The sequence below is a fragment of the Saprolegnia parasitica genome, assembly GCF_000151545.1.
Source record: "Saprolegnia parasitica CBS 223.65 unplaced genomic scaffold supercont2.31, whole genome shotgun sequence".
Taxonomy (NCBI): Eukaryota; Oomycota; class Saprolegniomycetes; order Saprolegniales; family Saprolegniaceae; genus Saprolegnia; species Saprolegnia parasitica.
Genome location: NW_012156425.1, coordinates 74,442 through 98,403, shown reverse-complemented (window position 1 = coordinate 98,403; position 23,962 = coordinate 74,442). Strand labels below are relative to the sequence as shown.

Below are 23,962 nucleotides of genomic sequence, written 5' to 3'. Positions count from 1 at the left end.
CTCAAAAACGCGCCACTTGGGTGTCCGCCGCACCCGGGTGCGCCGTTGATTGCGATCCAAGAAGGGCCGAGGCTCCTCGTCACAGAGCGTGATGAGCGATTTGTGCGTAGTCGATGATCATTATCATTGGTCGAAGGCAGTAGTACACATCGCGTCACTGGAATACTCCACGACCAAGTGCGACACGAGGGTGGACATTGCGCCAGGTGCGATGAGACTTGTTAATACAACCTCGGCTCGTGTTCAAGAACTGTCGAGTCCGACAGTACGTGGCGCGGTGTTCTAATCGATTCTAGTATAGTTGAGGTCGAGACTCGGAGCTGCTCGGTCGAAGCCTTGATGCTCCGCCTTTTCCTGCCCCCACGACCTCTCGACGAACAACCGAACCAAACGAACGAGCCAACGAACGCGGGCACAACGCACTGAGTTTTTTTGGTCCGGAGTATAGCAGAGAGCGACACTGCAATGCAGCTGCGCATATGCGGCGCGAACGATGCGTTCGTACCGCCGCGTCGACACGCTGGAGAAATCTGGCTTCGAGTCCGACCAACGTTTTATTTTCTATCTTTTAATTGAATTAGCGGAACGAGACGACAATAGGGACAATATTACAAGGAAGGCGATATCGACTGTACTATACGATAAGGCGAAGCACGTGGGCTGAGTCGACCTCGAGCATCGGCAGGAGCGCGCTGCTGCCTTGGTGCGGCGAGGCCAGCTCACCAGGTGCGAGCCAATCAAACTGCAGCGCTTCGAGCGCGACATCAGGCGTTGAGAGCTCGCCGACGCGCGGCTTGTCCAGCAGCTGCAAGAGCTTTGACGACGACGTGCACGGGTGGTACGCGGGCATGTGCCCGGTCGTATTCGCACCCACGATGCTGTCGTCGTCGTCGTCGTCCAGGAAATCGTCAAACAAGCAGTGTTTCGCATACGCCGCATCGGCGCTGCGGCATGGACTCCGTAGCGAGCTCTCGACCGTGGTGCCCTTACACGCGTAGCAGACGCGGCCCTTGGTCTGCAACGGCGTCGCGCACTTGCTGCAAAAGACCTGCCACCATCTCAAGACGTGGCACAATATGGTCGTCAGGAGATTACCTCGCCGCAGAGCTGACAGTGGTGCTTTCGTCGCCACTTGGGAAATGTATGAAATGTTTTGCCACAGCCGCCACAGTGCGACCGCGCGTCCACACGTACCATGGGCTAGCATACCAGCCAACGGCAACGTCAAACCGGAGTGTAGGTCTTTCAAACGTACAATGTAGGTCCCATCCAAGGTCTCGCCGAGGCGGAGATCCTGGAGCGACGCGTGCAGCGACTGGAGCCGCGCGACGCGCTGCCGCACGACAACCTTGTGCAGCCAGGAAGGTACGCGACCTTTCAGGTCCATTTGCGTGTGCGTGCGGACATTGAGGATGCCAGGCGAGTCCGTTTCCATGATGATGGTGCTAATACGGATGTGATGAGTCTCATCGCAGACGAAAAAAACTTACCCCGAGTTGTAGATGGAGCCACGAACGAGGTTGTAGGCGCTCTTGAGGTCTGGACAGCTCGATAACCGGATCGAGTGCTGCGAGATCAAGAACGCACGTTTTCCATTGCCGAGGAGCGCTTCGTAGTGCACTTCCAGGACGCAGAAATCGCGGCGGCGCAGTGGCGGCGGGCACTCGGTGGCCATCCAGCGCACAAACATGCGCTGCTGCGGCGTCGGCGTCGGAATCTCGTGCAAAATGGCCATGTCCAGCACCTCGTAGGCGTATTTGTGGACCGCGTTGGTCATTTGTTCGCTCGTGACGTTGCACAAAAGGTGCTTCAGCTCCCGAAACGTGGCTTGGACCGTCGTTGCTGCGCGGAACGGGATGATGTTGGGCTCGGACGGCGGCGCCAGCCCTTGGTAGAGGTGCATGCTCCGCGATGTCTTGACGCACGGGAATGCCTGTGCATCCAAGAAGGACTCGGACAGCGTCACGAGGAGCTTGGCCATGTTGTGTTGCCCAAGGCCTTCAAGGTACCGCTGCTCGATGGCCGAGAGCGGGTCGCTCCGGAAAAAGTCGGGTGGCAACGGAAAGTCCTCGAGGTTGTCGTGCCGCGATGGAAGCTCGCCCATGCTCGACGCGCGTACTGTAGAAGTGCACGACGCCGAGTGCTGGCGCATTGGCAGAGACAGGCAGTGCGGACGCACTGGCCACTCGAGTCGCTACTTGGGAGGAAGATGTCGGCGTGGTGCCAGCTGGCAAACCGCTGCCATGTGCACCATTGGTAATCCAAAGTGTAGTCGATCCTACCTTGGAGTGCGGAGACGATTAGTGGCTCTGAGCTCTGGCTGCTATCAGTGGCGACAGCACACATCCCTGTCCATACTACCGGTCCCTTTACGACGGCTGCACAGAAAAGCCCGCGAGACACCAACCCGAGACAAAAGCTACTCGAGACGCCTGGATCAAAAAAGAAGCCAACGTCGCAGACCCAAAAACTCGACCGTCCGATCCGACTCATGGATCCGGCTGTACCGATGCATAAACACGCTGCGCCATTTCTTTTCTGCGGCAAGACCGAGGTAGCCATGCGATGCCTACTGCCTACTGACCACTCGTTTCCGTAGGCTCCTTTGTGCTATTTTAACAACGATCCAAAGTGATGACGCGCCCCACACATAGAAAGCATTTCGCAACGTCAATAGAAAAAACATCCCGCAATGTCTTCGCTTGCCAGCGGGCACGGTTCATACTGCGAGAAGGAGCGCTCGACCCCGTCCTCGCAACACAACCGTACCGGTACCGGTAGTTTCGCGATCCTATATCACCTCGTCCAAGGTGGTGACTTCGCGACAGGCTCATCACACAGAGTGGCCACTGCAGCGAGGCGCACCGAAGATGAATCGAGGGCACCGCCACATGTTGCCATTAGGGTGACCAAGAAGCAAGACGTGGAACATCCGTTTTCCTCATGGCCCAACAAAATGGAGTTTCTGCGGCTGTCGGACGGTCCAGGACGGCCTGTTGCCGCGGTTGAAGCTCGTGGTCGGCATGGAGGCTTGCAGACGAGCGAATCCGAGTGCTTGCACCGCAGTCGTGCCCTCATGTTTTGCTCGATGCATTCCTTCGTGACGACGTACCAAGTGCGTTCGTTTGTCGGGCTTTAAACACCCGATCGAGCAGCTGCCAGTATGGATCTCGTCATCATCGGTCGTGTCGTACAAGTCAAAGACTCGGCTGGTACTATAATCGTAATAGCCTGTGCAACCAAGTCGGTCGTGCTTGAAGACACTCTTGGCATCATGGACGACGACGTTTTTGCTTTGGATTTACGACACTTAAGAAATACAATACAGGAAACAACTACCAGACCTTGTACGAGCGGTCGCGGCGCGACTCGGATCGGTGGCCAAAGCTGCGCTCGAGCGCCGCCTGCTGCAGCTGCGCCGAAATGTCGATTGTCGCCGTCGGGTCGTAGCAGTCCCAGTCGCCCGCGAGCAGCTTGGAGACAGGGTCGTCGCAGAGGTCTTGAAGCGTCGATGTCGTCTTCTCCGAGTGCATGTCGCGAATGGGCACGTCGCCACCTGAGGAAAGCCGCAGCGACTGCCACGCAGCCAAGAGCGGATCGTCTGTCTCGATCGGGCGTGAATGGCTCTGCATACACGACGGCGAGTACTGCGGACGGCGTGCGACGTGGTCGTGGGCGGGGCTCACGAGGCCGCCACCGTGGGGGCTACAGCCAAAGACGGGGCTCTGCGCATCCGAGAACCGGTCGCAAATCGCATTCGAGCAATTGACGCAGACGCGCTGGGTGGACGCATGCATCGACTTCCACGTGCCCGTGCACTTGGAGCAAAAGACCTATTGCATATGTCAGTGCCTCTGTCTTTGGCTCCCAAGGCACAACCTCGCCGCACGTCGAGCAGTGGTGCTTGTGGCGAAACGCGTGGAAGCGCTTGGAGCAGTAGTTGCAATGGCTGCGCTCGCTCGATGGCACGTGGACCTAGACCTTGTTCTGAGCGAAAATTCTAGCGTGGGGGCTATCAAGTATGAAGTACGTACTACGCCTGGGGTCCCATGGTGTCGGTGGCGCGGTGAAAAGTGCATCGTCGCCGAGAGACTCCGTTCCTTCTTTGTGCGTTGCGTGAGAATTGTCGACTGGAGGTCCACGAGGTGGCCCACGCGGCGCTTCATGAGCTTCTTGTATACAAACGACGGCAAGTTGCCCTTCAAATCCATCTCGACATGGCTGTGGGCATGCAGTACGCCGGCTTCGTTGGACTCGGCAAAGAGCATGCTACGGGCCAATCAGACGCTCGGATCCAGGCCATCTGTCGAGGGATACCCAGAGTTGAAAATGGCCCCACGCACGAGCTGGAATGCGCCCTTGAGGTCGGGACAGCACGGTAACCGCACCGAGTGCTGCGCGATGACCCACGCGCGCTGCCCGGACGCGAGTTGGACTTGGTCTTGCACCTGGTGTGTTTCGTGAGACGACGATGATGTGCGATGGGAGGATGCTCGTACTTCGAGGACGCAAAAGTCGCGGTTCTGGAGCGGCGTCGGGCACGCAATGGCCATCCAGCGCACCAGCACATGGCGGTGCGGCGCTTCGCTCGTCGGCGACTGCAGGTGGTAGAGCACCTTCATGTCCAACACATCGTCGGCGCGCACCCGCAGCGACTTGGCCATCGCCTCGGTCGAGATGTTGGCGACGACGTCGCAGACCTCGTCGAGACTTGCCGCCATCGTGGTCGACGACCGGAACGGCACGATCTGCGGCTCGCTCGGGCGCGGCTTGCCCTGGAAGAGGTGAGCGCCGTGGACATCGCCGAGCGAGCTCCACGCCGTCGCGTCGTGGCACTGAAGCGCATTGAGCGTCGCCTCGAGCGTGTGCCGGGCGAGCGACTCGAGGTACTCGAGGTCCGCGGCCATGAGTGGAAGGCAGTCGAAGAAGCCGTACGGCAGTAGATAATCGCCAGGCTGGTGGCGCGCGTCGGTCGGCATGCTTGTGCTTGTTGTTATGTTGGACGATTCTTCAAGAATGAAAAGGATCCCATGCGCGTGCGCGGGCCATTACACCCTGTTGGACGTGAGGCGTGCAACCTAGGTTATGCGAGATTGCCTTTCACTGCCGTAGAAAGGCCATCTTGCCGTTTCGAATCTAATCGGCCGGTATGCATCTGTGGCCTTGGACCAACGGGTGGCCACGGCGAAGCGGCCAGCTAGAAGACCGTCGACAGTACATGGCGCGGTGCCACTAGAACTATGATCCGTCGTTGCGTTCAATATACCTAGCATCAACATACGACTTGCCTATGCAGCCACGCCTTCAAGGTCGCACGCAGCCATCGGTGGCACAGACATGGCGTTCTGTCCAGTGCAGTGTGTTAGTGAGACTGGTTGTCGTGGCTGTTGCTATAAATACGCTCTGTTGCATATCGATGACGCTACGAGCACTCTCGTTGCCGGCAACTACCGTCCACACGGAGACCAGTGCTTTGCAATACGTCGCTATACTACTGTACTCGGGTCGCCCGAACACTGACCATAGTGTGCTTCTTGCGTCGTCGTCAGACTCATCGCCACAAGTCACAGGCGCATCAACTCTGTCAACTCCACACACGGTGCCAAAAGCCTACGTATCGATGAGGACACTAGGCCGGTCGCGGAATCATCAGCGAACGATTCGATTGCCTCGTCGAGGTGGTTTCTGGTCCTATATGATGTGACTATAAGGCGTCGCACTGGAACAACAACGACGTGTTGTGCATTGCAGACGACTCATCCATCCCTGCGATCGACGCACGCCAAAAGAGCCAGCGGCCACCCAAGTCAAATCGCTAGTACGTCTTAACCGTAGGCGTTTGTATCCGTACGCTAAGGATACTAAGGACAACAGAGTATAACCCACATGATGAATTTACAACGCAGCGCTACTCGCGTCGACGCGTGCGGACGCATTCGATTTGACGCGTTCTGGCAGCAGCACCGTTCGCAGAACTTTTCCCAGCGAACCGCTCCATTCGCCTTCCGAACGGCAAGGCACGAGGCGGGGCATCGAATCCTCCCGCTGCCTGCTGATGCCGGCATCTGTATCTGATGAGATCCACCGCTCAACGTCATTTTTCAGAGGTATCACTGGAGATCAGACGAGAATCTACCCAGCAGTGCACGTCCAACAGCTGATCGTCCAGAATCTCTCTTGAAATCTGCCAGATCCGCCATTTTCATCGGTCCCCCAGGTCCGTCGTGCGGTCCTAGTTGTTCTGGTCCTAGGGTCCGTGAAACAATGCTTCATGATTGCCGAAGCCCAAGTGGTCTAAACTTTACTAGCGAATCGTCAGCCGGGATTTGGTTGGCATAGCTTCTTGGCAACTCAAGCTTGTGGCGATCTTGCGCCACGTTAAACGCAACCCTCGAAGCATTTAACCCATCGGTTAAAGCTCGGAGCCAGAACGGCAACTTCAAGCGTCCGGATACGAAGCCGCACTTTCCAACCCAATGGCGGTCGTCTACGAAGTCGTCGTCACGTGCGAGCCCGCGGTCGCGGACCGCTTGGCCGAGTACATGACGGAGCGCCACTTGCCGCAGATCCTCGCGACGGGCTGCTTTGCGTTCATCGAGTTTGAGCAGAGCACACTGCACAGCTACCGCACGCGGTACCTCGCCGACTCGCAGCTCGACCTGGACCGGTACTTTGCCGAGCACACGGCGACGCTGCGCGACGACTTTGCCAAGCATTTTCCGTCCGGCATCACGTCCGTCGAGCGCGTCAACTGGAACGTTCTGCGCACGTACCGCCGCGAGGTCGAGTCCGCGTCGTCCACGTGACGTTACCGGTATGCACACCTTCCATGCGATGATAGCCTAGTGCACCTTGGGGTTGGCCTTCGCCAAGGCAAGTAATGCATCGTGGTATTGTCTCGCACTTGAGAGTTCCATCACTTGCACTGAACCATCCAGTTCTTATTCCTTGCTACGTCCCGAGATCTCCATCATGGCTTACATGGTCAACCAGAGGTGAAACCCTATCTCTTGCTGGATGCTGTTCTGCATCTCTACCAACTCTCTCAGCCTGGCTCTTAGCCAAGGGATCTTAACCTGCGCTGCTGATACAAGCCAGCCCTCAGAAGAGTGGAGCGTCTTGCGCAGGAATTGCACATGCATCAGCTTGCGAAACTAATGATGTGTTCGCCTCGTGGTAATACATCCCACGTCGTACGGCTTACAGAGTAACGTTAACAAAAATACGAGGACGTCGGTGCCTACTTGAGGCCCGTGCCGTAGTTGCCGGCCTTGCCCATCGAAGTGATGACGCCGCCTTGGCCGTTGACCCAGTCGTACGAGCCAGTCCATAGCATCGCGCCCTTGTAGTTGGCGCCGGCCGACGCCGCGGCCACGAGCTGCTTGGGCGACGGCGCGTCACCGTATTCGCCGCAGATGCCCGACCCCGCGCCCTTGCCGACGCACTGGCCAATGAGCAGCTTGTCCTTTCCGATCGCTGTCGCCCACGTCGTGGGCACAGCCGCAAGCCATCCGTCCATCGTCGCCTACACATTGTTTGAGACGCGAGGTTGAGAGGGAGATCGGCTGCGTACGCTCAAGGCATTGTACATCATGTTGTTGACTTCATCGACGTACTGGAGGATCTTGGGCTCAAAGCACCGGCTGTAGTCACCGCCTGCGTCATTACATGTCTTGTCGAACGCGGCCGGGAGCTCGTCCCACGTAACGATGTACTTGGGCTCACCGCTCTTCAGCGGGAGCCCGTCGAGCGCCTTGCGCAATGCACTGAGATACCCAATGACATGTGGGCCGGCGTTCGTCTTCCAGTCACCTTTGGCGCCCAAGTTGCCGCTCTCGTCGTCGATGTCGACGCCATCAAACCCAAACCTAGAAAGAGTATGAGCGGTTGATCAATAGTGTCTTGTAGACTGTAGACAAACTTTTGCACGAGGGACGTGGCCGTGCTGGCAAACTTGGCGTAGGCGGCGGGGGTGTTGATGGTGAGAAAGTTCGCACGGACGCTGGCGCCGCCAATACTCGCATACTGCTTGATGCACTTGCTACATAAACGCGAGGATATACATCGATCGGGACTGTGGATCCAGAGGTCGTACTTTTTCATGGCGGCGATGCACGCCTTGAGCGTCGCGTCGTTGCCCTGGAACGTCTGGTCGACCGACCCGTCCGTGCCGATGGTCGCAAAGCCCCAGTACACGTGGGTCACGTACTGCGCAGCTTCGCTCTTGACAAACTACAAGTGGTCGTCGTTGGCATGACTAGCATTGCAATACAAGTAGCTTCGTACATCGAGGCAGCCGTCGGTCTGCGACTCCCAAAAGATAGCAAACGACTTGCCGTTCTTCGTGCCTGGACACGTCTTGCACGTCTTGCCGTCGAGGTAGCTGCCGCGCGACTTGCACGTGGAGGGCACGGTCGTGTTGCCACTGACAACGGTGCCATCGACGACCGCATTATTTGACGACGACGAGCTGCCCGAGCCAAAGACGCCGGTCTTGGTGACGTATGTGATGCCGACGCTGGCGCCGGCGACAACCGTGACTAGGGCACTGTGTTAGCGAGCGGTAGCCGGCTCGGCGGACGTACTTAGGATGGGCAGCGGCCACCAGTGGCAGCCAGACGACGCGGCCTTGGCCATGACTTTTCCGAGACTGGTTCTGGCAAAGACGCTGGAAAAAGGCCAATTTTCGCCGCTTCTGATTGGCTACTGCGGCTGGTTACATATCCGGTTTGTGGGAATTGAAGTGTCATGGGCGCGCTGGCTCGCAGCGTGGAGACGACACCACATCTAGAGTCCATGGACCGAGTCGATCGAATGTGCAGAGGAAGCCCGCGACGACGAGCTATCCACGCCGAGCACAACGGCCACGGTGATATCCCGTTATTTATATCCCTATGTAGCAGCGAAATATACACCGAAATACGAGAATATCCATAGGAGCATGCAATATCCGTCGCCCATTCCGACTGTTCCATTCTCTAGCGAAAAAGACTGTGCTGAATTCCTTGGGTACAAGACACGCAGCAGCACCAGTGCACGACGAACCACGCCTTGCTCATTTCACGACGCTCAGTCCGTTGGAAAAGGGCGAACGTCTTTTCCAGTGCGTCCTCGAGCGCGCTTCTGCGGTCAATATTTGAATATGGATATGTCCTCCGCACAGTCCCGCGGCTCTCTGCACCTCGAGTGGTTCCCAGCCGCAGTATGATGGCCCCAATGCACACAATATATTGAAAGGCACTGCATCCCCGCTCTCCTGGCTGCTCGTCTGCTCTACACCGTGCAGCGCCGCGAAATATTCATTGCAATATATACATGTAGGCGCTGATGTACACTGATGTAGGCATGCTACTATGTACACTGATGTAGGCATGCTACATGCACATTCCAGCAGCAATTCGCTTACAAAGTACATGCATCCGGATAGCGTCTCTACGGACCCGTTCGAAGGTGTGTCTTTCGGAATTTTAATATCGCTTTGTTTGTATGTGGGAGGTATCCAGGTAAAATATTTTATGGAGCCGGGTTGCAATGCGAGTAATTTGTCGGCTCTGCCACCTGGCCACAACCAAGCATGAAGGAGCTGCCATCGACCAAGGCCGAGGCCAAGCGCTGGTACATCTCGGAAGACTCGGCCGGCTTCCACTGGTGGCCGCTGCCCGTGGCGCGTACGACGTCTGCCTACTGCATCTACCCATGCCTCACCACCATGTAGTCTTTGCCGTTGGCACACTCCTCTACTCGGGCGCGTTCTCGTACCACGAGGGCTGGCTCGACGAGTTCACGGGCAACCTCACGCGCATCCAGTTCAACGATCCCGATGTCCTTCAGGGCGGCTGCATGGCCATCAATCACAAGATGACGTGGCGCGAGCTCCGCAACAAGGCGTCCAAATGCTCGCGCGGTCAGTTCTATGACCCGCTGCACAACGACTGCTACCAGTGCTCGTCGCCCGTCGCCGAAGACCGCATCTTTGCGTTGCACTGGGACGCCTCGACAGAGTGCCGCAACGTACGCACCGCCATCGTCGGCTTTGAAATCGGCTCATGCGACCGCGTGTAGCTGCTTCTGCAACCGGACGTGCGCTTTGCCACCCACATCATGTGGTCGGCCGCGACGCTGGATCCGGCGACGGGCGCCATCGTCAAGCCGGCGATTCCGGACGCTAGCACGCGCATCTCGCGCTGCATGCTCGAGATGCGGTCGCGCTGCATCCAGCAGATCGCCGTCATCGGCGGCCCGTCGACGTCGTTCGCATCGGTGCTGACGAGTGACGCCAAGATTGACGCCTTTGTCGCGTCCGTCGTCGCCCACGTGACCAAGTCTGCCATCCCCACTCCATGCGAGTCCATGGCCTCATCGTAATGGTGTGGCTAGGTCCAAGTTTGACGGCGTGCACATTGTCGACGTGGGTGGCAACGACAAGAGCAACAGTGGCGATTGGAAGACCAACTACAGCCCGACAGCGGTCAAGTACATGGCCGCGCTCCGCAAGGCGCTGGACGCAGCGGCCGTTGACGCGCCGCGATTGACCCTGTCCTGGGAAGAGCTGGCGTCCGCCTTTGATACGACCTCGGTACCCACTTGTTGCATGACCCAGCCTGTCTCTATAGCACGTGGATAGAAAACGTACAATGGCTGCAAATCGGCCAGCGACGCGTCGGGTACCTATCGTTGCTTCAACCCCGACATTGCAGGAAGCGTCGACTTCGTGAGCCTCGAGCTCTTTGGCCGCCACGCGGTGCGTTCAATCCGTCGACGGTGTGCACTCACATTGTCTCGCGGGCTACGAATAGTCGGTGTCGCTACCGTCCTTGATGCTGGCCAAGCCGTGGGCGGGTGCGTTGCCGTCCAACAAGATTGTCTTCAACACGTGCACGGCGCCGTCGCCCCTCTGCCGCGGCAGCGTCAACGGCAAGGACGAGCTCGCGATCGCGGCCAAGACGGGCTCGGACGCGTTCAAGGGCGTGAGCATTGCCAGTGCGACGGCCGATATCGAGGCCCACCGTGGCGCGTCCATCTCGGCCATGGGCCCGCTCGGTGCCTACGGTGTGCTCATGCCGCAGCGCGCGCCGCAGCAGCCGTCCGCCGCCAGATAACTACATTCAACAACACTTCTGGAGGGTTGCATTCTTTTTGGCCGTCATGCAGCAACGAGTTGGCCTACTAATAGTACTGCTGCGACGACCATCCGTGCTCTGGCCCCTGCTCTGGCCCTGTGCACGAGGCGTGGTCGGTAATCTTGGCTGAAGTTGCCCTTTTAGCAGGGTCGACGCTGATTGGCCACTGTTTGTCCAATCACGCCGAGGTCGCTCAGTTTGGTGGCCGCAATGGACGCGGACCTCGCCGTCGAGCATGTCTTTGGCAACTTCCACGACTACTATGAATTCAACCCCGAGGCAGAGCGGCTCCGGTTCCTCTCGCCGAGCGTCCGCGCTGGCCTTCGCAGCCTTCTGCGCGGGCGGCGCGCCTACTACCTCGACATTGGCTGCAACGAAGGTATGACTCGTTGGCGGCGTCGACCATGGACGAGCATGCTTCGCTGTAGGCAAGCTCACGCAGGCCGTGCACAAAGCGCTTGTGAGCGGCGCGCTGCCGGTTGCAACGACAACGACGACAACGTTCTCGGTCGACAGCATTAGCGAGCTCAACGAAGCGATCCAAAAGCATCGAATGGCCCCCCAGTACGTGACGATCGAAGACGGCGGGTCGGGCCATCGCAAGCACTTCGTCTTGCACGTCTTTATCGCCAACGTCTTCTTTGGGGCCGGCGACGGCGTCTCGAAAAAGGTCGCCAAGGCCAAAGCCGCCGCCGAGGCGCTCGCGCGGCTGGCCGCGATCGCAGCACCGTCCGACGCCGCGCCGACCAATATCGTGCCGGCCATGGCCGATGACCTTGCCAAGGTGCCTCTCGACTTGCGCACGCTTGGCATTGACGTCGATGCGGAGCTCATCGGTCGTGCGAATACGCTTGTGTCGCCGTCCGACCCCGCGCTGACGTTTCAAGTTGCCGACATAATGGAGGGCGGACGGCTCGCGGCGCTCTGCGACGCCTTCCTTTCCGAGACGCCCGACAAGTCGTTTGATCTCATCTCGTGCTTTAGCATTACCATGTGGATCCACCTCAATCATGGCGACGCGGGCTTGCTCAACTTTCTCGACCTCGTCGCGGCTAAGACGACGCACCTCATCCTCGAGCCGCAGCCGTACAAGTGCTACAAGACTGCGACGCGCCGGCTCCAGCGGCTCAAGCACACGATTCCTGCGTCCTTCAAGGCGCTTCAGATCACGCACAACGTCGTCGACGTCATTGACGCGCACTTGAGCGACCTCTTCCCGTTCAAGACGCCGCTGGGCAAGACCAACTGGTCCCGCCCCGTGATGCTCTACAGCAAAGTGCCACTGCCAGAGACGACCAGTGCCTAATCTGTTAACGACAACGACAGTCGTGTCGAGATAGTACATCTCTGTCCGTCGGCTGTTCCGTTCCATGTCCCACTGGCGGCGCACGAGGCCGACAGCCACAACAACTCGACCGGGTGGTCGCATTCCACCAGGACCCTCTTCGTGCCCGTGTACTTGGTACCATGCACTAGTATGGCCGATTGCGATACCAGCGCAATAGCGCCTCGCGACATGGTCCTTCCATACTATCGCAAGGCTCTGTCTTTTTCATGTTATCCGCAGCACATCGAGAGGAGCAATCGGTTCACCACGGCAAATTGCTGCCGTCAATGTCGTAAAAGGAGGCTTTGTCGCCCTTGCGCACCTTGCCGAGGATCGCTGCGAGCGCGCGCGCGCTTTCCTCGGCCGACAGGTCGCCTTTGTGGCCCGTAAAGTCCGTCTTGACGTAGCCGGGGTGCAGGAGCACAGTCGAGATGCCACGCGGCTCCATGTCGACAGCGAGCGTCTTGGCGATGCCGTTGAGGGCCGTCTTGGACGCGCGGTACGCGTGGTATCCACCTTGCGTGTTGAGCTGAATACTGGCAATCTTGGCCGAAAGGAAAGCGGCGACCGCGAAATCGTTTTGCTTGGCCGCAAGCTTGAGGTTGGGCATGAACGCCTTGGTGACTAGGAACGGGCCCACGGTGTTGACTTCCAACTGGCGCAAAAAGTCGGCCTTCGTCGTCTTCGTGAGCGAGCTCTTGACGATGATGCCGGCATTGTTGATGAGCATGTCGATTGGGGCGTCGGCGCCGATCGCTGTGGCGGCGGCTGCTACCGACGCTTCGTCGGTGACGTCAAGGGCCACAATGCCTTCCGGTCCGAGGCTTCGAAGCTAGTGCGTGCATCCATTAGATCTTGCTGGACACGGCAGGTAGCGCACCTCGGTCGCCGAAGACGGGTTGCGCACGCCGGCCACGACGTTCCAGCCCAGAGCCTTGTAGTGTTTCGCCAGCTCGAGGCCAATTCCTCGGTTCGCACCCGTGATGAGCACACGCTTTGCCATGGCTTGTCTTGCAGAGAAAACTTAGTTGTGCCGTTGCAAGAAGCTTAGAGCCCTGGAAATGGAACTCACTGGCGTTCACTGGCGCCAGACAGAGAGACGCAGCATCCCAAAACGTCAACCTTACCGGAGACGCCCAAGATGGAGCTGGTTGAATTCGGCATTTCGACGCTTTAAAATCGGCACATCACGATCGTGGCGGGCCGTGAGAGGTTCTAGATTTCTCGGCTGCAAGATGCGCAAGGTCAGTGGCCTGCGCCAGGACAGCGGTCGCCTTCAAATCACAGGCGCTCGCCAGCGCAGCAGCGAGCAGACAAAGCTGCTCGCCGCCGTGGGTCGTGACCTCTTCCGGTCCGGCTTGCGCGTCGATGGCGCCGGCACCAAAGCGTCGCACGCCGAGCCCCGGCACCCAGCGATCTCGCCCAACTTGGACACGATTCCGGAAGGCGAACGCGTCGAGCCGAGTCGCGCGCAGCAGGCGCAAGTGATCGTCGTCCTCGGCGGGCCATTGGGCCGCGCCAACCTGCCGGGGCCGTGGCTCAGCCAGCGCATCGAGACAGCGCTGCCTCTGTACCAGTCGATCGTCCAGCAGCAAGGCTCGACGTGCTATGTCGTGCCGTTTGGCGGCGACGGCAGCGAAGAGGGCGTTTTGGAGTGCGAAGTCGCCCGCAACCACTTGGTGCAACGCGGCGTCTCGCCCCACCACGTGCTCTTGGACTGCAACGCGGTAAATAGTCCTTCCTATACCGATCCATGTTCTCATGCGAGACACCGCGACGTAGGCCAACACGATCGAGAACATATTGACGCTGCTGCCGCTCTTGCGGCACTTGCGCGTCGGTATCGTGCGCGTTGTCACGTCGAGCTTCCACATGCCACGTATGCAGCTCTACTTTGACAGCATCTTGCACCGATGTCGCGATGCGACGTTCGAGATCTACTACCACCCGACGCGTCGCGATCATCTCACGCTCCTCCAGCAGCGCGACCTCGAGGCCAAAGAGCTCTCGCTCATGACCAGCACGCGCCGCCAACTCGACGAGGCCATGCAGAGCGTCCAAGCGCAGACGGCGCCGGCGCAGCAGTACCTGCCCTATCTGCACCAAGCGACCCGCCCGCCGCCCTCGGCCAGCACGTACGACGAGCGCATCAAGGCGCCCGCACCGCCGACGTCCTTCTACGGCTTTAACCATCATTAATCCGACAGATATACAACGGTTGCAGTAGTCCATCTAATGTCCTTCCTCCTGCGCGCATATCCCTCGCCTCCTAGCCGACAGCATGTCCCGTCGTCGCGCTGCCAGCGAGTTGCAGGTCGGTCCGTCGTTGTCTGGTGCCGTTGCCAAATCTGGAAGCCAAAGATTTCTGAAACGGACCGTGGGTGTCCAGACGTGTGACCAGATTAGATTGAAAAATCGAGTATGTCGCGTCTGGGCCGGTACGAAAAGTCGAGCGACGCCGACGGGATCGAGAAGCTCACCGCCAAGCTCACGGCCGATCTCCGCAACCACATTCGGTTTCTGGTGCGACTAAGGGCACCACAGTATCGACTAACTAAACCCGCGTTTTCTCTACTAGGGCGACTATCCCATTCTCTCGACCGAGTGGAAGGAAATGGCCCGCAACATGACGCGCTTTGGCGAGATCTCGGAGATGGTACGTCCGCGAGCAGCATGATCCTCCTCCACCTCATCCTCATCATCATGCGCAGGAGCGTCAGCTGCCCAAGCAGGAGAACGCGACCTTGTGGGAGTGCGAAGAGCTCGCGTTGCGGTATCTCCTCCATGCGTTAGTACGACGACCACGAGCTCCTGCGGCGTAGGTATATCCTCGAGGACGGCAAGCTCAACCTCTGCCTCCGCCTCCTCGTCGAGTACAAGGAGTACGAGCGCAACACGCTCGGCCGCGACTTCGACGTACGCACGTCGCTTCAAGATCCATCTTCTTAGCGTCCTTGTCGCATTAGGCCGAAGCGAAGGACCTCTTGCTCAAGTTTGAGCGCGGCCTTGGCGTCATGCTCAAGAACGCCTGGCTCCACGTCGAGGCGCTGCAGGTACCAACGTCCTCATCTGCATGGCGGCGGTGCATCACATGGTGGCTGCAGACGACGGACCTCCCGCTGCTGGTCGAGTACATTGCGTCGGTCCTCACCTTTTGCCACGAAGAGCCCGAGGTAGCATGGGACTACATCGCTCTGCTTCTAAACCGCGTGCATAGTTTTATAAGACCAAGGACCTCGAAGACTGCCAAGAGGTCATCGTGCTCTACTACCTCCATGGCCTCATGAAGCGGCTCGATGACATTGGCGAGTCGCGGTACGCATCTCGCATAGCATGGATGGATCGTCATCCTGACTAGCATCATGCCGCTGCTCCAAGAACGCCAAGTGTTTGAGCTCGTGCTCTGGCACCTCCAGCACAACCACACGTCCTTCTCGGTTCTACTTCCTCTGTCTATTGTAAGAGCCCGCCAACGCATCCTCTCGATAGCCCGACGATGTGCTCGTGACGGCCGAGGTGCTGGCGCAAATCTGCGACTCGGAAGACTTTCAGACGCACCCCGTACGTACACTGAGGTCCTTGTTGGGTCGTTGTGACAATATGGGCATAGACGGCGTATGTGGCGACCGCCGAGGCCCGACAAGACCTGCGCGTGATCCAAGGTCCTCCAGAACCATGCGGTGCGTTGTGCGCTGACCATGGTAGTAGAAGAGGTACTCGACGACTTGGCGACCGACCTCGACATCCGCAAGCGCCTGCGTCCGCTCCTCGACGTCGTCAAGGACCACGGCGCGGGCCGCAAGTAGCTACTACACCCCTCGGTGCTTTCGCAACACAAACGTTGACGCTTTGTATTTGCTTTCGATACAAAAAACAAGCGCCTGGAAATCATCGACCGACGGGTGTTGCTGCGGGTGCCAGAGTCTTGGGCCACACGGTACGGGGTTCGAGACTCTCGACCTGTGTTTTATGGACATTGCCGTCGTCCACAACCTCCTTGGACTCATCCTCCGAACCCTCGTCGCTCTCGGGTACCTCGATTGTCGCGTCGTCGTCATTCGCATCATCCGGCACCGCGGCGTCGATCGCGTCATCCCCCTCTAAAGACTCGCCACGCAACGTCATCGACTCGTCTTCATCGATCGTCGCTGGCACATCACCCGCCGAGACGACGGCACGAACGAGGTCTCCCGAAGGTGGAAACGACCACGTCGGCATCATGTCGGCCATCGGGGGCGCATGCAACTGCACCACGCGCGGGTCTTGCATGAGGTGTTCGAGGTGCCTTCGCTTGGCGGGAATCGCCGCGTCCTCAAACCACGTGGCGTCCAGCACCGTCTCGTTGCTGAGGAGCGAGAGGCTCGCGGCGGCGGCTTTTGTGCGCTTGGCCAAAACAAACTCGACGTTGATGCGCGGCGGGCGGCGTAAGAAGAGCTCGACGTACTGGAGCACAAACACGCCGCAGTCGCAGTTGTTGGTCTGGCGCGGAATCTACTCGATCGTCATAGATAGATATGGACCCACGTGAGAAGGGTACGTACCCACGGCGGGACGACGGCCGGCAGCACTTTCTGGTTGAGAAGCAGCGGACCATGCACGCTGCGATGGGTCGTATCCCACTCGAGTTGCAGATACCTAGTTCGCAATATGAGACACGCATGTCTACACGGTATGTGCGTCGTCGTACTCGCGGAGGAACTTTGTGATGCGCACCGTCCGATGGCACTTGAGCGAATCCAGCATCACGATGCACACGTTGTCGTTGATTCCTTGCTCGATCTCGCGCGGGCGGTGGCACATATTGCAGATCGTCGGTGTGCAAATCGCTTCGGGACGGAAGAGACTGCACTTGCAGACATTGGCTTGGACAAACCGGTTCAAATTGCAGACAATCGCGACGCTCCAGTGCCCTCTACACCCCATACATCATCATCATCATACTCTCGCTTGTGTTCATGGAGGGACGTACGTCTCGTTGATGGGCACGACGAGATACTTGGTCTCGAAGAGGTCGATGGCCTTGGTCCATCGCTTCACGGCCGCGTGCGCCGCGTCTAGTCCATTCTTGCGCGCTTGCTGGAACGTTCCAAAGAGAAACGTGCTGCAGATATACGTGGCGTGCTGCAGTGGCAGCGTGTCGTAGAGATAGCTAATATGTCATCGTTATTTGCGTTGCACGCGTCGAGGCTCGGTGTTCACCTCAGGTAAAACTCCAAGATCGAGTCGTTAAAGAGCCGGCCGTCGTCGAGCCGACCTACGTCGCCGTACGTCAAAACGACTTGACCCTACGTACGCATGTCCTGGATCGATACCGTCCTTGGATACAGGTACAAGTATGTACCTTGGTGCGCCGCTTGAGGTACGTCGCATACGGCTCCTCGTCGACGCAGTGCAAGCTTTGCCGGTTAAAGTACCCGACGCCGCCGCCAGGCAAGCGCACGGTGAAGATGCTATGCTCAGGGTGGATCGCAACGTGGCGAATGGTTCCGACACCAAAGAGCGACCGCACGGCCTTGCCGCGCACCAAGAATGCGCCCGAAGCCGGTGCTAACGGCTTGGCTTCTGCGGCGTCGTCGCCGTCGGATGAGTCGGAGAGCACGATCGGGTTGTCGATGGACGTCGAGGGCAGCGTCGGTGCTGCCACGACATTGGGCCGCGCTCGCTTGGGTGGCGGCGGGCTGCTCGCGGACTGCCGCGTCGCGCGGCCGCTCAAGAGCCTTCCTTGGACCAACGTGCTCTCGTCGTCTTGCTCGATCGAGACGTGCACGATCTATAGAGAAGAGCATGTGCATGATTCGACCTGGGCGATGGCATCCAATGTACGGCTGGAAACGTCGTCTCGGTTCGTAATAGCTCAATGACCTGCATGCTCGCTGGAAGGGCCGGTAGCATGCCGAACGGGCCGTACCTGCTGTGACGTCAATGTGGCAATCCCATTGATGGCCGCAATGTAGTGGCTCCCGAGGGCGATGCTCGGGATCGGGCTCTGAGTCCGGAACGGCCTCCAGTACTCGACGATACGCAGCCGACCACCTATTAGATGGCATCCGCATCATGAGCACTTGATGTAGAGAGAAGATGCATCTACTACCTGCTTCCTCGACCTTCAGGTTGAGTTTCTTGTGCTTGGTTGGGAACGCGAGCTCGCACGCCATGGGGCACGAGACGAACCGGACCATCTAGCGCTGCGTGAGCAGCCGCATCGACGAGGTCATAGCGATGCGTACGACGGGGTATGTGGTGTGCTTGGCGAGCGTGGCCACAATTGTCTTGAAAGGCATCGCCGTGAGCGCCATGTCATCGAGCGAGTGCAGCTGGTAGCGGAACGGCGGAAGGTCGCGCATGCTCGGGCGGCGCTCCGCCGTAAAGCCCACAAGAACAGCGCCGGACCCGTTCTCGGTCGCGGGCATGAGCCGCAGCCCAAAGCTCTTGCTGCGGTCCTCGGCCGTGTACTTGACCTCGACCAAGTCCATTCGCCCACGCCAATTCGAGCAATGCCGAAAATAAGCCTGCGAGAGCGCTGTGCAAACAGCCAAACACCCTGCTAAAATCTGAAATCACGCAACATTCACTTCAACTGCACCGCGATCCATCCCTAGCAGGCCTCTGATGGCGCAGATGCGTGCGCGGGCAGCGCCATCCAGCCGAGATGGAGGCGGCCGTATCGACGTGCGTCGTTATCGGATCCGACATGCGTACCCGTGCGACACGAGAAACTATGGGCGCCACGAACGAATCTCAGATCCAGCCAAGTCCTGAGACTTGGACTCGTTCAGACTCGCTCACATCAACCAAACCGTTGATCAGATATCGTATGCACATTGCGCTGCCGTACGGCTGCAATTGCGTTTCTAGTAGATGGAGCGTACCACGTGCTTCAGGCTCCTTTTGTCCGATCGACGAAGGTTGTGTAAGTCACATTTCACTGTGGGAATGATGCGACCGACAGCTCGGGTTCAACGATCGCATGCGCACGATCGTGCTCTTGCCGTTGCTTTGGCACGGAAAAGACCAAGCAATCAAGTCCGCGTCCCACCTTTCGTGTCTTTACGAGCCCGGATGAGCAGCCAAGTCTCAGCGTCGTCGCTTCCTGCGGCGGCGAGACGGAAGCAGAGTCGTTCTCTTGGCTAGGACCAAGGTCCGAGATAAGAAATCAGCCAACAAGGTTGGAGGAAAAGGCTCGGAACGGATAGCAGCGCGAGTGAGAGATATCACCACTGTGCCCCTGCCGTGAGCTTTTTTGGTGGCATTTGCCGAATGTTACGTATCCGGATGTTACAGGCAGCATGGTTTGCTGCTGTCGCAATAATTTCACACAAGATCTCACCGCCTCCGACGACGATGCTAGACGACCGCCGCAGCTGCCTCGATACCGCCCGGCCTGGCCGCTTCCACGAGGTCCCCGGCGGCTTCCAGACGCGCTACCAGCCCTCGCGCGACTACCTTCGCGCCTCCGTACGCCTCTCGCATGCTCCTCGCGAGGCCACATTGTCGCGTGCTAGGTCTCGTCGCTCTCGCTAACGGACGTCACCGCGTCGCGCAGCCACGACGCGACGCTGAGCCTCGATGCACGGCGACCAGTGCGATCCAAGGTACCTCGCGGTACGTGGCCGACGCTATGGCACAAGGTGTGCCATGCCTTGCGCTTGCCCGAGAAGCCCCACCGGCGAGCGACGACCGCCTCGTAATGTATGCTGTACTACCTATTAACAAGACCACACTTCCTTTCCTACACGCCCGACGCAGGCCGGCTAGACGACCGGCAGTGCATGCGACGCCGTTGGTGCGGCGCGCGACGAGAAGGCGCTGGCCGCAATGTCGCTGAGGACCCGCCGAAGGAACGCCGGGTCTTGCTCGTAGCAAGCGGTCTTGAGCACGAAACCAAAGAGGCGCTAGCATATCATCATTGATCCCTCGCTCGGCCACAAATGAAAGAGGTATCACCGTGGAGCCTGCGTTGGCTGCCATCGCGTCGGCATAGAGCCGCGTGAAGCGACCAAAGTCCTTGCGTGCCGCGCGGAGAAGCTCGAGTGCGATCGCTTCCGACATCTTGATGCGCTTGTCTTGCATGACCGCGTACACTATGAGGTGGTTCCATGAGGGGCCTCTGCTTGCCACAGCCAAAACCTACCTGCAAACGCCGAGGTCGGGTCGTGCGTCGCATTGGCGAGCAGGATCATGTGGCGCCACACGCGAAGTGTCGTCGGGATGCGCATCGACGTGAGCAGATCAATGTACGTCGCAAGAAGAGGCCGCGCGTGCAAGGCCGCGAGCGGGTGCTTGGCCAGACCGGCGGCGACGGTCGCGAGGTCATCGGCGCGGGGCTTGATGGCCATGGCCTTGGCAAACGTGAGGAGTGCGAGGACCTAAGATCATCTCGCCACGCCTCGTCCTACGAGGTGGTAGTACCTCGTCGATATGACCGTGGTTGGCGAGGTTAAGGAGCAGCGGGTGCAACGAGCTGCGCACGTGCATGTTGTCGTCGCCCGACGACGCAAAGAGCGATGTGTACAAGGCGACGGCCCGCGACGGCGCATCCCGCACCTGCTGCGCGAGCATGAGGTTCGCGATGCGGAGCCACGTCTTGCTCCACACGTGTGCCTTGAACGTGGCCAAAATCTAGAGCGCGCATCTACCAACCTCGCACGCGCAGAGTGATAGTAGTACCTCGACGCGTGCGGACGGACGTGTCTCCAGCTGGTGCAAAAGCAACGTCGCGGCCAGCTGCTCGTCTACCACCATGAGTCAGATGATCCATGCCGCACAAGGTAAGACGCGGTGCTGTACAGTCGGGCGAGTGGGGTGTTTGCTTCGCACATGTGATAAGCAGGTCCATGGACCAGCCGCGCTCGGCCGCGTCGTCCAGCAGCTGACGCAGGAACGCTGGCGCATCGACCTGCTGGGCCAGCAAGAGGTAGCGCTCCAAGACCCTCTACCGCATTGGTGTGAGCACAACACACGCAGGGACCAAGACCACGCCAACGTACGTACCGGCGAGAGCGCGTGGGTCGTCCGTGCGTGCAAGACCATGAGGTCGGTCTTGAACTGGACGCTGCTCGGAAGCGCAGACGCGAGCGCATACACGCTTGGCTCGGCCCAGACTTCAGACGGAATCGCATCAAACACTGTGTGAGCAAAATGAATATGGCGCAAAGATCATCCGCGGGCTGTGTACCGTCGAGGGCGAGGGAGAGATGGCCCGACCCAAGACAGGCGGTGAGCATGCTCGCGGCGAGCGTCGTGGCCTCGGCCGGCAAGTTCCATTCGAACGCCAAGTCGACGGTGCGTGTGGCGCGTTCGATCGAGCCGTGGCGACCGAGGTACTCGAAGACGCGAATCAATAGGTCGATGGGCACGAGCATCTCGGTCGTGTCCTTGCAGTCGGCGAGGAGATCGATGGCCTACATGCAATAGTCCGTATGGAGCGTACATGGCGCATGCTACCGTATCGATATGGTCGTGGGCGAGCAGCGTCGTTACAGCATCCTGCAAGCATGCGTCGGGTATCTTCTCGGGCTCGAACGACGCGGCGACGAGGCTCTTGTAGAGGTGCAACACGTCGGACGGCGACGAGGACGACGACGCCAAGTCGAGGAGCGCGCGGATCGCGGTCGTAACCATGACGTCTTCGCTCGTTGCCAGCGCCATTTGACGCAGGATCTAGTCACGCCATGCTGTATGCTCGATGCGATTGCCTGTAGTATGACATGCGCACCTTGATGAGGTCCATCTCGCGGTACTTGACTTGCTCGTACGGGTACACGCGCGTTGCGTCGAGAAAGAGATCGAGGAGCTCGGGTGCCACACCCGGATGCTGCTTGAGGAGGTAGAAGTGGTTCATCGGGCCATGGTCTTGCAAGATGGTAGCGAACGCGCGCTGGTGGTCGGCGACGGTCGCGTCGAGGCGCAGCACGTCGCGCCACTTGTCCGACGACCAGGCCGTGAGCGCATGGCGCCACGCTTTGTGGTTGCTCGTAGGGTTGATTAGCTGCGCAAGCGCGATCTCGGCCGTCGAGAAGCACCGACGGGTCAGCATGCTGGCCCGCTGCATCACGGCGCGACGTCGAACGATGCGAAAATGATGTTTTGCGTGGCATATGCCGAATTGAAATGCCGAATCCAAGCGAAGTGATCATAGTGACGCCAGAGAGCCCAAGAAACCTCGATCGCTATGATACCACCACCGTACAAGGGCTACATTCTCATACCGTCTAGCATTGCAGCTCACACGGACGCGTCCCGTCTTCGTTGCCTTGTAGTCGTCTTCATAGCCTTGAAGCGTCGGCGCTGTTAGATTCGGCATTTGGTTTCCTGTCGCATGCGCCAATTCGGCATGGATCGTGGCAGTGCCGAATTGGACGATCCAAGAGCATGGAAGCCCGGGAGCTCAAGTTTGCCATCTTCAAGGACCTCTGCGGGACGCGGGAGCTCGGTCGATGGAAGCGCTACTGGGGCGCCTTCCAGAAGTACATGCGATTGCAACTCTCGCTCGGCGAGCTCCATGCGATGGTCGCGTCCGAGCTCTCGCCGCGCCAGCGTCCGTCGACTTCGGATCTTGGCACACGATGCTGATGAGGAAGAGGATGGTAGGGCGACTGCACAACCGGCTGGTCGTCATGCTGCTGAGCCGCGCCCATGCAAGCGCGGCTATGGCCAAGGAATCGGCCATCGGTGCTGCCCCATCGACATGTGCAAGGGACGACCTTGCAGATCCGCCGACGGATCCGACGACGGCCGACGACCTCCTTGTCCCCGAAACCCACGAGCACGGTAGACTCGATCACCTTGCATTAGGATGCATTGCTATGCTGTAGCCATTGCCATGCTGCTTGGCATCATGGCGAACGAGCCCCAAGGCTGCGTCCACGATGCCCAAGCGACGACCGACCTGAGTTTCCTCGCAGACCATATCCTTTCTTCTCTTCTTGGATACAAGCATGCACAAGGAGTAACCTTGACCCTTCATGAGCACTGGCCTGCCCCACACCGCGTCCGTTACCGGTATACGACGCGACGCCGGCGCCATTTGCCTCGACCAGCGATGACGAAACCATTGCCGGCTACCGACGCCATGCTCCGTCGGGTGGTTTCATCTACGCCGCTTCGATTCCGCCATGCGCCGAAGGGGCACCAGTGACGCCCATGGCGATGCCACTCGAGCACATTATGCAGCAAGCAGCGCTTCATGCAGGCCTCCAGCGCGTGGACCCCGAGGCCGTGACCGCCTTTGCCACAGCCGTCGAGGCACGCGCATCCTCTTGCGCTTGCAACTGCCAACGCTCATGCGGTGTAGAGCTACATGGAGAACGTCGCCGATGCGCTTCTGAGCCATGCGTCGTCGTCGCCATGTGCAGCGGCGGAAGGCTCGCCTTCGCGCACGATGAGGATTGCCCCGAAAGACTTGGTCGCAGCCACGACCTCGCACCCTCAGCTCATGCACCCGACCGCACCCATCGTTCGGGAGCGGGCGACCAGTGCCATCGAGAACCGCTTCTAAACAGAGGTGATTCACATG

General features: G+C 59.2%; 14 protein-coding genes across 14 annotated transcripts; 8 read left to right on the top strand and 6 right to left on the bottom strand.

The window, feature by feature from the left end:
* Positions 1 to 598: 598 nt before the first annotated feature.
* Positions 599 to 2,113, bottom strand: SPRG_07780 (hypothetical protein). The gene is made up of 4 exons (XM_012346774.1): positions 1,491 to 2,113; positions 1,256 to 1,445; positions 1,096 to 1,200; positions 599 to 1,048 (listed from the first exon to the last, which is right to left on the bottom strand). The coding sequence occupies exons 1-4, from the start codon at positions 2,102 to 2,104 to the stop codon at positions 635 to 637; spliced, it is 1,323 nt and encodes a 440-aa protein (XP_012202164.1). The 5' UTR covers positions 2,105 to 2,113; the 3' UTR covers positions 599 to 634.
* A 1,153-nt stretch (positions 2,114 to 3,266) lies between these two features.
* SPRG_07779 (hypothetical protein) lies at positions 3,267 to 5,004 on the bottom strand. Its single transcript, XM_012346773.1, has 5 exons — positions 4,500 to 5,004; positions 4,318 to 4,448; positions 4,035 to 4,269; positions 3,880 to 3,975; positions 3,267 to 3,833 (listed from the first exon to the last, which is right to left on the bottom strand). Exons 1-5 carry the CDS (start codon positions 4,977 to 4,979, stop codon positions 3,336 to 3,338), a joined length of 1,440 nt encoding a protein of 479 aa, XP_012202163.1. The 5' UTR covers positions 4,980 to 5,004; the 3' UTR covers positions 3,267 to 3,335.
* Positions 5,005 to 6,473: 1,469 nt separating this feature from the next.
* SPRG_07778 (hypothetical protein) lies at positions 6,474 to 6,858 on the top strand. The gene has a single exon (XM_012346772.1). The coding sequence runs from the start codon at positions 6,477 to 6,479 to the stop codon at positions 6,804 to 6,806; it is 330 nt and encodes a 109-aa protein (XP_012202162.1). The 5' UTR covers positions 6,474 to 6,476; the 3' UTR covers positions 6,807 to 6,858.
* Positions 6,859 to 7,142: 284 nt separating this feature from the next.
* On the bottom strand, positions 7,143 to 8,690 carry SPRG_07777 (hypothetical protein). The gene is made up of 6 exons (XM_012346771.1): positions 8,586 to 8,690; positions 8,287 to 8,540; positions 8,096 to 8,232; positions 7,922 to 8,041; positions 7,574 to 7,868; positions 7,143 to 7,525 (listed from the first exon to the last, which is right to left on the bottom strand). The coding sequence occupies exons 1-6, from the start codon at positions 8,635 to 8,637 to the stop codon at positions 7,241 to 7,243; spliced, it is 1,143 nt and encodes a 380-aa protein (XP_012202161.1). The 5' UTR covers positions 8,638 to 8,690; the 3' UTR covers positions 7,143 to 7,240.
* An 834-nt stretch (positions 8,691 to 9,524) lies between these two features.
* SPRG_07776 (hypothetical protein) lies at positions 9,525 to 11,129 on the top strand. Its single transcript, XM_012346770.1, has 6 exons — positions 9,525 to 9,668; positions 9,716 to 10,011; positions 10,063 to 10,322; positions 10,378 to 10,576; positions 10,625 to 10,741; positions 10,797 to 11,129. Exons 1-6 carry the CDS (start codon positions 9,575 to 9,577, stop codon positions 11,097 to 11,099), a joined length of 1,269 nt encoding a protein of 422 aa, XP_012202160.1. The 5' UTR covers positions 9,525 to 9,574; the 3' UTR covers positions 11,100 to 11,129.
* A 201-nt stretch (positions 11,130 to 11,330) lies between these two features.
* Positions 11,331 to 12,495, top strand: SPRG_07775 (hypothetical protein; the record flags this gene model as incomplete). The annotated part of the gene is made up of 2 exons (XM_012346769.1): positions 11,331 to 11,499; positions 11,549 to 12,495. The coding sequence occupies 2 exons, from the start codon at positions 11,331 to 11,333 to the stop codon at positions 12,424 to 12,426; spliced, it is 1,047 nt and encodes a 348-aa protein (XP_012202159.1). The 3' UTR covers positions 12,427 to 12,495.
* Positions 12,496 to 12,639: 144 nt separating this feature from the next.
* Positions 12,640 to 13,494, bottom strand: SPRG_07774 (hypothetical protein). The gene is made up of 2 exons (XM_012346768.1): positions 13,328 to 13,494; positions 12,640 to 13,279 (listed from the first exon to the last, which is right to left on the bottom strand). The coding sequence occupies exons 1-2, from the start codon at positions 13,448 to 13,450 to the stop codon at positions 12,710 to 12,712; spliced, it is 693 nt and encodes a 230-aa protein (XP_012202158.1). The 5' UTR covers positions 13,451 to 13,494; the 3' UTR covers positions 12,640 to 12,709.
* Positions 13,495 to 13,606: 112 nt separating this feature from the next.
* Positions 13,607 to 14,678, top strand: SPRG_07773 (hypothetical protein). The gene is made up of 2 exons (XM_012346767.1): positions 13,607 to 14,174; positions 14,230 to 14,678. The coding sequence occupies exons 1-2, from the start codon at positions 13,683 to 13,685 to the stop codon at positions 14,644 to 14,646; spliced, it is 909 nt and encodes a 302-aa protein (XP_012202157.1). The 5' UTR covers positions 13,607 to 13,682; the 3' UTR covers positions 14,647 to 14,678.
* A 145-nt stretch (positions 14,679 to 14,823) lies between these two features.
* On the top strand, positions 14,824 to 16,338 carry SPRG_07772 (hypothetical protein). The gene is made up of 11 exons (XM_012346766.1): positions 14,824 to 14,970; positions 15,026 to 15,103; positions 15,159 to 15,220; positions 15,270 to 15,363; positions 15,414 to 15,500; positions 15,552 to 15,620; positions 15,665 to 15,762; positions 15,806 to 15,884; positions 15,937 to 16,008; positions 16,058 to 16,109; positions 16,156 to 16,338. Exons 1-11 carry the CDS (start codon positions 14,869 to 14,871, stop codon positions 16,251 to 16,253), a joined length of 891 nt encoding a protein of 296 aa, XP_012202156.1. The 5' UTR covers positions 14,824 to 14,868; the 3' UTR covers positions 16,254 to 16,338.
* A 244-nt stretch (positions 16,339 to 16,582) lies between these two features.
* Positions 16,583 to 18,931, bottom strand: SPRG_07771 (hypothetical protein; the record flags this gene model as incomplete). The annotated part of the gene is made up of 11 exons (XM_012346765.1): positions 18,675 to 18,931; positions 18,539 to 18,626; positions 18,356 to 18,480; positions 18,271 to 18,309; positions 17,789 to 18,217; positions 17,647 to 17,732; positions 17,417 to 17,596; positions 17,135 to 17,359; positions 16,989 to 17,082; positions 16,652 to 16,938; positions 16,583 to 16,595 (listed from the first exon to the last, which is right to left on the bottom strand). Exons 1-11 carry the CDS (start codon positions 18,918 to 18,920, stop codon positions 16,583 to 16,585), a joined length of 1,812 nt encoding a protein of 603 aa, XP_012202155.1. The 5' UTR covers positions 18,921 to 18,931.
* A 165-nt stretch (positions 18,932 to 19,096) lies between these two features.
* On the top strand, positions 19,097 to 19,384 carry SPRG_07770 (hypothetical protein; the record flags this gene model as incomplete). The annotated part of the gene is made up of 2 exons (XM_012346764.1): positions 19,097 to 19,278; positions 19,306 to 19,384. 2 exons carry the CDS (start codon positions 19,097 to 19,099, stop codon positions 19,382 to 19,384), a joined length of 261 nt encoding a protein of 86 aa, XP_012202154.1.
* A 376-nt stretch (positions 19,385 to 19,760) lies between these two features.
* On the top strand, positions 19,761 to 20,178 carry SPRG_07769 (hypothetical protein). The gene is made up of 2 exons (XM_012346763.1): positions 19,761 to 19,902; positions 19,950 to 20,178. Exons 1-2 carry the CDS (start codon positions 19,789 to 19,791, stop codon positions 20,133 to 20,135), a joined length of 300 nt encoding a protein of 99 aa, XP_012202153.1. The 5' UTR covers positions 19,761 to 19,788; the 3' UTR covers positions 20,136 to 20,178.
* Positions 20,111 to 22,483, bottom strand: SPRG_07768 (hypothetical protein; the record flags this gene model as incomplete). The annotated part of the gene is made up of 10 exons (XM_012346762.1): positions 20,111 to 20,339; positions 20,392 to 20,528; positions 20,579 to 20,813; positions 20,857 to 21,066; positions 21,115 to 21,179; positions 21,235 to 21,379; positions 21,439 to 21,572; positions 21,623 to 21,848; positions 21,892 to 22,107; positions 22,163 to 22,483. The coding sequence occupies 10 exons, from the start codon at positions 22,481 to 22,483 to the stop codon at positions 20,199 to 20,201; spliced, it is 1,830 nt and encodes a 609-aa protein (XP_012202152.1). The 3' UTR covers positions 20,111 to 20,198.
* A 335-nt stretch (positions 22,484 to 22,818) lies between these two features.
* Positions 22,819 to 23,944, top strand: SPRG_07767 (hypothetical protein; the record flags this gene model as incomplete). Its single annotated transcript, XM_012346761.1, has 5 exons — positions 22,819 to 22,984; positions 23,038 to 23,217; positions 23,262 to 23,339; positions 23,417 to 23,685; positions 23,741 to 23,944. 5 exons carry the CDS (start codon positions 22,819 to 22,821, stop codon positions 23,942 to 23,944), a joined length of 897 nt encoding a protein of 298 aa, XP_012202151.1.
* Between the last annotated feature and the right edge of the window lie 18 nt (positions 23,945 to 23,962).

Excerpts from the sequence above, each read along its gene's own strand:
- SPRG_07773 (XM_012346767.1), top strand. The coding sequence starts at position 13,683 with ATGCGCAAGGTCAGTGGCCTGCGCCAGGACAGCGGTCGCCTTCAAATC. Across the intron at positions 14,175-14,229 it reads TGCTCTTGGACTGCAACGCG|GCCAACACGATCGAGAACAT; the intron begins GTAAATAGTCCT and ends ACCGCGACGTAG.
- SPRG_07774 (XM_012346768.1), bottom strand. The coding sequence starts at position 13,450 with ATGGCAAAGCGTGTGCTCATCACGGGTGCGAACCGAGGAATTGGCCTC. Across the intron at positions 13,280-13,327 it reads ACCCGTCTTCGGCGACCGAG|CTTCGAAGCCTCGGACCGGA; the intron begins GTGCGCTACCTG and ends TGCACGCACTAG.
- SPRG_07779 (XM_012346773.1), bottom strand. The coding sequence starts at position 4,979 with ATGCCGACCGACGCGCGCCACCAGCCTGGCGATTATCTACTGCCGTAC. Across the intron at positions 4,449-4,499 it reads GCGACTTTTGCGTCCTCGAA|GTGCAAGACCAAGTCCAACT; the intron begins GTACGAGCATCC and ends GAAACACACCAG. Across the intron at positions 4,270-4,317 it reads GGGGCCATTTTCAACTCTGG|CATGCTCTTTGCCGAGTCCA; the intron begins GTATCCCTCGAC and ends ATTGGCCCGTAG.
- SPRG_07776 (XM_012346770.1), top strand. The coding sequence starts at position 9,575 with ATGAAGGAGCTGCCATCGACCAAGGCCGAGGCCAAGCGCTGGTACATC. Across the intron at positions 10,577-10,624 it reads CCGCCTTTGATACGACCTCG|AAAACGTACAATGGCTGCAA; the intron begins GTACCCACTTGT and ends GCACGTGGATAG. Across the intron at positions 10,742-10,796 it reads AGCTCTTTGGCCGCCACGCG|TCGGTGTCGCTACCGTCCTT; the intron begins GTGCGTTCAATC and ends GGCTACGAATAG.
- SPRG_07777 (XM_012346771.1), bottom strand. The coding sequence starts at position 8,637 with ATGGCCAAGGCCGCGTCGTCTGGCTGCCACTGGTGGCCGCTGCCCATC. Across the intron at positions 7,869-7,921 it reads GCCACGTCCCTCGTGCAAAA|GTTTGGGTTTGATGGCGTCG; the intron begins GTTTGTCTACAG and ends TACTCTTTCTAG. Across the intron at positions 7,526-7,573 it reads TGATGTACAATGCCTTGAGC|GCGACGATGGACGGATGGCT; the intron begins GTACGCAGCCGA and ends AACAATGTGTAG.
- SPRG_07772 (XM_012346766.1), top strand. The coding sequence starts at position 14,869 with ATGTCGCGTCTGGGCCGGTACGAAAAGTCGAGCGACGCCGACGGGATC. Across the intron at positions 15,885-15,936 it reads ACAACCACACGTCCTTCTCG|CCCGACGATGTGCTCGTGAC; the intron begins GTTCTACTTCCT and ends TCCTCTCGATAG. Across the intron at positions 16,110-16,155 it reads AGACCTGCGCGTGATCCAAG|AAGAGGTACTCGACGACTTG; the intron begins GTCCTCCAGAAC and ends CCATGGTAGTAG.
- SPRG_07769 (XM_012346763.1), top strand. The coding sequence starts at position 19,789 with ATGCTAGACGACCGCCGCAGCTGCCTCGATACCGCCCGGCCTGGCCGC. Across the intron at positions 19,903-19,949 it reads GCGACTACCTTCGCGCCTCC|GTCTCGTCGCTCTCGCTAAC; the intron begins GTACGCCTCTCG and ends GTCGCGTGCTAG.
- SPRG_07778 (XM_012346772.1), top strand. The coding sequence starts at position 6,477 with ATGGCGGTCGTCTACGAAGTCGTCGTCACGTGCGAGCCCGCGGTCGCG.
- SPRG_07780 (XM_012346774.1), bottom strand. The coding sequence starts at position 2,104 with ATGGGCGAGCTTCCATCGCGGCACGACAACCTCGAGGACTTTCCGTTG. Across the intron at positions 1,446-1,490 it reads GGCTCCATCTACAACTCGGG|CACCATCATCATGGAAACGG; the intron begins GTAAGTTTTTTT and ends CATCCGTATTAG. Across the intron at positions 1,049-1,095 it reads ACTGTCAGCTCTGCGGCGAG|GTCTTTTGCAGCAAGTGCGC; the intron begins GTAATCTCCTGA and ends AGATGGTGGCAG.